The sequence below is a fragment of the Hevea brasiliensis genome, chromosome 13, assembly GCF_030052815.1.
Source record: "Hevea brasiliensis isolate MT/VB/25A 57/8 chromosome 13, ASM3005281v1, whole genome shotgun sequence".
Lineage (NCBI taxonomy): Eukaryota > Viridiplantae > Streptophyta > Magnoliopsida > Malpighiales > Euphorbiaceae > Hevea > Hevea brasiliensis.
Genome location: NC_079505.1, coordinates 5,342,754 through 5,352,433, shown reverse-complemented (window position 1 = coordinate 5,352,433; position 9,680 = coordinate 5,342,754). Strand labels below are relative to the sequence as shown.

General features: G+C 36.6%; 1 protein-coding gene and 1 non-coding gene across 2 annotated transcripts; both read right to left on the bottom strand.

Moving 5' to 3' along the window:
• Positions 1-423: 423 nt before the first annotated feature.
• LOC131172015 (MDIS1-interacting receptor like kinase 2-like) lies at positions 424-2,250 on the bottom strand. The gene is made up of 3 exons (XM_058132960.1): positions 1,720-2,250; positions 799-1,648; positions 424-716 (listed from the first exon to the last, which is right to left on the bottom strand). The coding sequence occupies exons 1-3, from the start codon at positions 2,248-2,250 to the stop codon at positions 424-426; spliced, it is 1,674 nt and encodes a 557-aa protein (XP_057988943.1).
• A 2,601-nt stretch (positions 2,251-4,851) lies between these two features.
• On the bottom strand, positions 4,852-4,958 carry LOC131172346 (small nucleolar RNA R71). Its single transcript, XR_009142828.1, has one exon. It is a non-coding gene; the product is annotated as a small nucleolar RNA R71 (small nucleolar RNA).
• Between the last annotated feature and the right edge of the window lie 4,722 nt (positions 4,959-9,680).

Below are 9,680 nucleotides of genomic sequence, written 5' to 3'. Positions count from 1 at the left end.
GTTTATTTCCTAATCAAGTTACTTGTAACCCAAGAATGTCAGTTGGGAGTCGACATTCAAAGTTCATTGACTTTGGTGATCGGCCAAAATATGGTGTCGACAAATATGAAACTGAGGATGAAAGTGTAACAAAGATTGAGAGAATGCTGGTAAAAATTAACCAAAAATTTCTTGCCTACATTTATTCAAGTGTATACTTCCACTCAATTAGCACATTACTAAAAATCATTGTGTTTCCCACCAAAAAATATGGAGGTCCTACTAAAAACATAATTTCTTAAATTTTAATTGGTTTAGCTGTTGCTAATTATTCTCTATGAAAATAAGTGCATTGCGATGAAGTGGAGGAATTAGATAGCAGCTGCCCAGCAATTGCGCTTCAGCTAGCATAGTACAGGGCAGTGACGGCTCTGAAAAATAAAGTTAATTTGACAAGAGCTGAGAAACAAACTGCATAGCCGGTCGGGACTGTGGGTTCATACGTATGCATGAGAATGCCAGAGTCACGGTGAACGCCAATTTGTCTTCAACTTCATCTGTCGGAGGAGATAACCTTTGGTCCAACATATTGTTCATCTCTACCTCAGTGTCTGCAGATTGTGATGAAATTCTAGAGATTAAATCACTTGGATGCTTTCTATTGATGATTTCCAACGCCAACACTCCAAAGCTATAGACATTGCATTTTTCAGTCACCTTCATTGTGTAGGCAAGCTCTGCAATGCCAAATATGTAGTTATAATAGATAATTTACAATACTAACTCAATGTTTAGAGGAGTAACTACACAGTACATCACCTGGTGCTATATATCCATATGTGCCTGCTAGCATAGACTGATTGGAAGAGTCTAGGTTCAGAAGCTTGGCTATGCCGAAGTCTGAAACTTGAGCTTCAAATTCTGAATCCAACAGAACATTCTTGCTTGATATGTCTCTGTGAATAATTGGTGGCAAGCATTCATGGTGCATGTATGACAAGGCATTTGCCACACCTTTTATGACATTCAACCTTTTATTCCAATCCAATTCTCTTGCGGCTTCATCATTACTTAGCACATTGTCCAGATTGCCCATCTGCAGGTACTCATAGACCAAAAACGAGTGTCTTAGATGCGAGCAAAAGTCGTAGAACTTCACGATATTTCGATGTCTTATCTCTGTTAATGCTCTTATCTCATTCAGAAACTCTTTCTGATCTGCTGTCTCACCTTGATTCAGTGAATGGAATTTCTTCACAGCTAAAGTATTTCCTGATGGCAACTCAGCTTTATAGACCTTTCCAAATCCACCCTCTCCAATGCAGTGCATATCATGAAAATTCTTGGTTGCTTGTATGATTTCCTTGTACAATGTTTTTCCATCAAAAATTGATGTGGCAAGCAACCCTTCACTATTCATTTCAACTTCTCTCTTTGAACCTCTCTTCCTTGCTTGGAACCTGAAGAACAGAACAACCAACATACGTAAAAGAGCACCTGTTACTGAAACAGGGAGTAAAATTATAAGCATAATTTTAGTGCCCTTCTTCGAGACTTGTTTTTGCCCCGAGCAAGGGTCCAAGCCACTAAAATTGCCGCACAATCCTTTGTTACCACGCAGAGTTTCTATAGAAGCATGTTGAAAAGCTTTGCTATTGGGAATTGGACCCTGAAAGTGGTTGTAGGATATATCGATATTCCACAAAACATGCATTTCTTCAAAAGCGTTGGGGATGAAACAGAGAGATTATTATGAGAGATAATCAGTTCCTCCAAGCTCTCAAGTTTCGCGAATTCTATAGGAAAATTTCCTTTCAGCAAGTTATGAGCCAAATCTAGCTGCGAGAGGTGAACCAACTCACCCAGCTGCTTTGGAATTGCTTTGTTCAACTTGTTGTGGCTCAAATTCAAGTAGTGTAGTTTCACCAAGTCACCAGTATCTTCTGGAATTGGCTCGCTCAATCTGTTTGTGGACAAGTCCATGTACTCAAGATTGATCAGAGATCCAAGTTCTGAAGGTATAGCTCCAGAAAGTTGATTTTGATTCAAAGCTAGCTCCAGCAGAGACGTTGACTCTCCCAGTTCATTCGGAATCTTCCCAGATATATGATTTGAAGAAAGATCAAGTTCACGTGGTTGCTTAAAGTTTCCAATCTCAGGTGGTATCACGCCAGTAATATTGTTTCCTGCAACACGTATGGCCTCTATTTGTGACCTCCATTTCCAAATGCTTGAGATCTGACCAGAAAATTTGTTGCGAGTTAGATCCATGTGTCGTAAGTTTGAGTTGAAAACAAAGTCCTCAAATGGGTTTCCGTCGAGTTGGTTACTACCAAGAAAAATTGTAACTAAGCTCGTGCACTTATTGGACCTCTCAAATTGTTGTCTCTTGCATCCAAAACCAGAAGTGATTCGCTCATGCAATTATTATGAGGCAAAAAATAAGTAAACCGATTGCCAGAGAGTTCTAAAATTGACAACTTTTTCAGATTACTGATGCATGCATTTTAGATCATCATTTAGGAGTAATTTTTGCACATAATTTACCCTTATTCATAGCTATTATTTTAGATATTAGTATATATTTAGTCAATTTTATAATTTTCACATTTCTTAGTTTAATTTTTAGAATTTATTTGTTTTGTAGGTTAAATCTGGAGAAATTTGATGTATTTTGATCAGAGTAGCCATTTGGAGGAGATTAAAATCGAATTGCAAAAATTTTGAAGTTGAGAAAAAAAAAAAAAATGGCCGAGAGCGACACAACCTGCAGCACAACCGAAGTAGCTCATGTCGCAGGTTGTGTCAATCGTCAAATATCCACGCCGAGAGCGACACAACCCGTGACACAACTGACTCGGCTTATGTCATTTTTACTGGAAAATTGTTGACGTGGCATTTCCGTTACTCCAGCCTTTTTACCTCACTTTCTCTGGATCCTTCCCCTTTTTACCCATTCTAGAACAGTCCCCTCGCCTATATAAAGTGCCCTTTATCACTTTCTTTCCATAGAGAGCAAGGGAGGCATTTTTAGAAAGATAGAAAGAGGGAAAGGGAGGAGCATCTTCAGATCTTCTTCCAAAGCAAAGAAGGATCAAGTTTCAGCACTTTTCTGCAGAGATCCTCACGCAAATCTGCTGGGTTTTTCTACCCCTTTAAGCTTACATTTCCATTATTTCTTCATTTCTTCATTTGGGTTTATTTTTAAACAATGATTTGTGAGTAGTTGATTGAGATTCTAGAGATGGGTTTGTAAATATTGATTTGTTTTGTGGTTTTGAACTGATTTAGCCATTTAAATGAAGATTGTTATATTTTGATTTATTGCTTGTGTGTTTATTTCCTTGCTTGATGAATGGGCCCTCATTAAGTTAAGTTTTAATCCTTAATAGATGGACTGAAAAGTGAATATTGGGGATGGATAATCTTGCAATAAACTTTATTTTCTTGGTGTTAGAAATAAGCTAAGAAGATAAAGGGGAACTTTCCAAAAATCAATTAGAGCATTAATTGGGTTTTTGTTAGATTTGAAATACCGTGAAAACAGGGTTTGATTTAATGAAAACCAATTTTGAGATGCTTGAAAAAGGTTTCAAAAATTTAAGAATTGATTTCCCTCAAAATTGCAATTCTCATGTGTTTGGCTAAATTAGGGAAAAATCACATGCAAACAATATTGAAAATCCAATCTCTAGAATCAATTTAATTTTCATTGAATTTAGATTTAAATCCTCCAAATCTCATAAATAGCAATTTCAGTTTAAATCCAATTTAAATCCAATTTCTATAATCACTTTATTTTTATTTTTATTGAATTTAGATTTAATTCCTCTCAAATTTCATAAATAGAAATTCCACATTAATTTTTGGTAATCTAGTTTAATTAATTTTAGTTAATTGATTGATTTAGTTTTAATTCCTCAAATACCAATTTTAATTCCAAATTTCATTTTACATCTTTAATTTTTGTCTTAATTTTAATTTTTAGATTTTATTTTTAATATCTTTTAATTTTTTTCATTCTAATTTGCTTATACTTTTATTTCCAATTTAAGCACAATTCCCTGTGGGATCGATATCAATTTTTAAAACTATACTACTGTGACCCGTGCACTTGCGGACACAACATACAGTTATCAAGTTTTTGGCGCCGTTGCCGGGGAATTGTTTGTTTTAAGTTGGATTTTAATTGTTTTAAGCTGATTAGAATTTTTATTTTCTTTTATTTTCACTATTGTTCCTTGTGTTTTTCAGGTACTTTTCTTGTTTATGAGACGATCGAAAAGCACAAGCGACACCGAATTGTTGTTCAATCCTGAAATTGAAAAATTCTGTCGAGCCAACAAAAAGGAATACAAAAGAAGAAAAGAAGCAGAAAAAGAAGAACAACAAATATTTGAGCAAGAGGAGACAATAGAAAATATGGAGAATCAAAATAGAGCTATTGGTGGAGACAATGGAGGAAATGAGCAAAACGATCAAAATGCTGTTGTTAATCAAAATGATCCTCAAAGAAGATCCATGTTAGATTATGCTTTTCCTAGATGTACTGATGTGAGAGATAACAGACCTATTATTGGAGCTAATCAATTTGAATTAAAAACTGGTCTTATTCAAATGGTTCAGAATTCACAATTTGGAGGTACCCCACTTGAAAATCCTCATTCTCATTTGAAGAAATTTTTAATGATATGTGGCACACAAAGGCAGCCTGGAGTTTCTGATGAAGTGATTCGACTCACTTTATTTCCATTCTCTCTTCGGGATTCAGCATTGGAGTGGTATGACTCACTTCCACAAGCTATTATAGCTACTTGGGAGCAGCTATCTCAAGCTTTTCTATCTCAATTTTTCCCACCTGGGAAAACCACTCATTTGAGGAATCTGATGGTAGCTTTTAAACCAAGAGATGATGAAACTTTGTATGAATCTTGGATGAGATTTAAGGAGCTTGAAAGGCAATGTCCTCATCATGAAATACCCAAATGGATGATTGTTCAGAATTTCTACACCAGAGTTACTCCAGCCATAAGAAACACAATTGATTCACAAGCAGGAGGAGATTTCATGAGAATGACAAGTGAAGAATGCTATGATCTATTAGAAAAGATTGCTCATAATACCCATTTATGGGGAAATCCTAGAGCACTTGAGCCAAAGAAAGCTGGGATCTATGAACTAGACTCAGTTAGCTACATGAATGCAAGATTTGACCAGTTGACTCAGCTTCTTAGTGATTTTTGCACAAAGGCAACAACCTCAACTCCTACAACTATGCAACAAGTTGCCTTCACAGATGGAACTCAAAGTTGTGGAGTTGATTACTCTTCTTATGGAGATGATTATTTGCAAGAACAAGCTGCTTATGCAGGAGGTTATCAACAGAAACCTATGGGAAATTCTTATTCTAATATGAACAACTCAACATGGAGACCATAAGCAACTTTTGCTCAACAAGGCCAAAGCTCAAATTATGCTCATAACCAGCAGCATGTGCAGCAGAATAGACCTCAATTTCAGTCTCAATTTCAGCCCACAAGACAACCACCACCTGGATATCAAGCAAGATCACAACAATCCCTTCCACCTCATGAACCGAAGCCAACCTTGGAAAGCATGATGGAGAAATTTTTTGCTGAACAAAGCAAAATGAATAGCAAATTGGAGGAAGAAATGCAACACATGAGACAAACCATGGATCAATTACAAGTCCACAACCGCATGTTGGAGACTCAATTGGCGCAACAAGCAAGCTCATCAGGAAGCAATTCCTATGGGAAACTACCTAGCCAACCACAAAACCCTCATGAACAATGTAAGGCTGTAACCTTGAGAAGTGGTAAAAAAGTTGGTCAAGAAAGTGAAAACAAGAGAGAAGAAAAAGAGAGCACAAAAGAAGAAAATTCAGTTGAGAGCAAGAAAAATGAAAAAGAAGAAGAAAGCAAAAGTGAGCAAGATGAGGGAGAAAAACCATACATCCCACCTGAACCTTATAAGCCCACCCTTCCCTACCCTCAAAGATTCATCAAGCACAAGCTAGACAAACAATTTGGCAAGTTCCTTGAAATGCTAAAGAAATTGTATATCAATGTGCCATTCACTGAGGCACTATCCCAAATGCCAAGTTATGCCAAGTTTTTGAAGGAGATTCTTTCCAACAAGAGAAGGCTAGAAGATTATGACACCATCAACTTGGGAGAGCAATGCAGTGCTATAATTCAGAAGAAGTTACCTCCCAAACTCAAAGATCCGGGTGTGTTTTCCATCCCTTGTCATATTGGTGATAATTGTGTGGCAAATGCCTTATGTGACCTTGGAGCTAGCGTCAGCCTAATGCCACTTTCAATATATGAGAAGTTGAATATGGGAGAGTTGAAGCCCACAAACATGTATCTTTCATTAGCTGACCGTTCAATTAAGTATCCGGAAGGCATTCTTGAAAATGTGCCTATCAAGGTTGGGAAATTCTACATTCCGGTGGATTTTGTCATTTTAGATATGGAAGAAGACACAAAAGTTCCTATCTTATTGGGAAGACCCTTTTTGGCAACAGCTGGTGCATTAATTGATGTAAAGGGTGAGCAATTGACACTTAGAGTGGGAGATGATCAAATGATATTCAACATCAATCCAGCCATGAAAAGGAAACATGAAGAAGTTGAGTCTTGTTTGCGGGTAGACATTATTGATGAGATTGTTCAAGAGCATTTGGACAAAGTCAGCCACAAGACCCTCTTTAAAATTGCTTAGTCCAAGGTGGGAGCATTGATGAGGATCATCACAACATGCCTATTTTTGCGCAATACGTGGAAAGCTCTCCACCACATCCTGAAGCCACAATTTTTCAACTTGAAGGAGTACAAAATCTGGAGATCAAACCACCATCATTAAAGGTAGAGGATGCCCCAAAGGTAGATCTTAAACCTCTTCCTTCCAACCTCAGGTATGCTTTTCTTGGACCCAATGAAACATATCCTGTTATAATTAATGCATGTTTGACTGATATTGAGATTGACAAATTGTTGAGAGTTTTGAGAAAATATAAGAGAGTTTTGGGTTATGCAATTGATGATATAAAGGGAATTAGTCCAACAGTTTGTATGCATAGGATTTTCCTTGAGCCAAATAGTAAACCTTCCATTGAACACCAAAGAAGATTGAATCCTACAATGAAGGATGTTGTGAAAAAGGAAATCCTAAAATTACTAGTCTGGAATTATTTACCCTATTTCCGATAAAGGAGTGGGTTAGTCCTGTGCATGTTGTACCAAAAAAGGTGGGGTGACATTGTTAAAAATGAGAATAATGAATTGATACCCACTAGAATCAAGTATAGTTGGAGAATGTGCATAGACTATAGGAAGTTGAACAATGCTACAAGAAAAGACCATTTTCCCCTTCCTTTTATGGATCAAATGTTAGAGAGATTAGCCAAGCATTCATTCTTTTGTTACTTAGATGGATATTCTGGTTTCTTTCAAATTCCAATACATCCTGATGACCAAGAAAAAACTACCTTTACCTGTCCCTATGGCACCTTTGCCTATCGAAGGATGCCATTCGGATTGTGTAATGCACCTGGCACATTTCAAAGGTGCATGATGGCCATTTTTTCTGATTTTATTGAAGAAATTATGGAGGTCTTCATGGATGACTTTTCAGTTTATGGCACTAATTTTGATTCATGCTTGACTAATTTGTCTAAAATTTTGCAGAGATGTGCTGATAATGACCTAGTATTGAATTGGGAGAAATGCCACTTTATGGTCCAAGAAGGGATCGTTTTAGGGCATTTAATCTCAAATAGGGGAATTGAAGTGGATAGAGCCAAAATAGAAATTATTGAAAAAATGCCCCCTCCAACCACTGTAAAAGGAGTGCGAAGTTTCCTTGGACATGCCGGGTTTTACCGGCGATTTATTCAGGATTTTTCTAAACTTGCTAAACCCTTAACAAATCTTTTGAATCATGATGTTAAATTTGATTTTAATCAAGATTGTATGGTTGCTTTTTGCAGGTTAAAGACGGCATTAACAACAGCTCCTATCATGCAACCCCCGGATTGGACTTTGCCATTCGAAATTATGTGTGATGCAAGTGAGTTTCTCGTTGAGCCGTCCTTGGCCACGGAAGATATGAAACATTATGCAATTTACTATGCAAGCCGAACCCTTGATGAAGCCCAAGTCAATTACGCTACAACTGAAAAGGAGTTCCTTGCGGTAGTATTTGCACTTAATAAATTCCGTTCTTATTTGGTCAACTCAAAGGTAATTGTTTTCACTGATCATGCAGCAATAAAGTATTTAATGAGCAAGAAAGAAGCTAAATCTAGGTTGATTAGATGGATATTGTTACTTCAAGAATTTGATTTGGAAATAAGAGATAAAAAGGGTGTTGAGAATGTGGTGGCTGATCACCTTTCTAGGATAAAACCGAAAATAAAGATGATGAAATTGTGCCAATTGATGAATTTTTCATAAATGAGCGATTGTATATGTTGAATTCTGCACTTCCATGGTTTGTCGATATTGTGAATTTCTTGTCTTGTGGTGTCCTCACACTGATTTATCTTGGCAAAGAAAAGAAAAGATTCTTGCATGATGTTAAATTTTATTCTTGGGAAGAACCTCTTTTGTTTAGAAGATGTAATGATGGAATAATTAGGAGATGTATACCAGAGGAAGAAATGCATGATGTTATTTACCATTGTCATTCCTCTGAATATGGTGGTCATTTTAGTGTCTCAAAAACTGTTGAAAAAGTCTTGACATCAGGTTTTTATTGGCCTAAAATGTTTAAACATGTGAGAGACTTTGTAAGCAAGTGTGATAGGTGTCAAAGGGTAGGCAACATTTCCAAAAGAGATGAGATGCCTCAACAATCCATATTAGAAGTTGAATTATTTGATGTGTGGGGAATTGATTTCATGGGGCCATTTCCATCTTCTTATGGAAATAAATATATCTTGGTAGGGGTGGACTATGTATCTAAATGGGTAGAAGCTATTGCTACACCTACCAATGATGCAAAAGTTGTGGTAAAATTTCTAAAAAATTTTGTTTTGACCAAGTTTGGTGCCCCACGTGCCATAATCAGTGATGGTGGTAGCCATTTTTGCAACCACCAATTTGAAAAATTGATGAGAAAATATGGGGTAAAGCATAGGATTGCCACACCATATCACCCTCAAACAAATGGCCAAGTAGAAATCACAAATAGAGAAATCAAGCAAATCTTGGAGAAAATCACAATAAGTCCAGAAAAGATTGGTCCCTTAAATTAGATGACACTCTTTGGGCATATAGAACAGCATTTAAAACCCCCATAGGAACTACACCTTATAGGTTAGTTTTTGGGAAATCATGCCATTTGCCCGTAGAGTTAGAACACAAAGCTTATTGGGCCATTAGAGCAATCAATTTTGATTTACAAGCTGCTGGACATAAAAGACTTTTGCAACTTGATGAATTAGAAGAATTGAGACTTGATGCTTATGAAAATGCTAGGATCTATAAAGAAAGAACTAAAAAATGGCATGATAAGCATATCAAGAAAAAGGACTTAAAAGAAGGAGATTTGGTTCTCTTATTCAATTCAAGGTTGAAATTTTTTCCAGGAAAATTAAAATCAAGGTGGTCAGGTCCATTCAAAATTGTGAAAGTTTTACCCCATGGTGCTGTTGAAATTTTTGGTGAAAA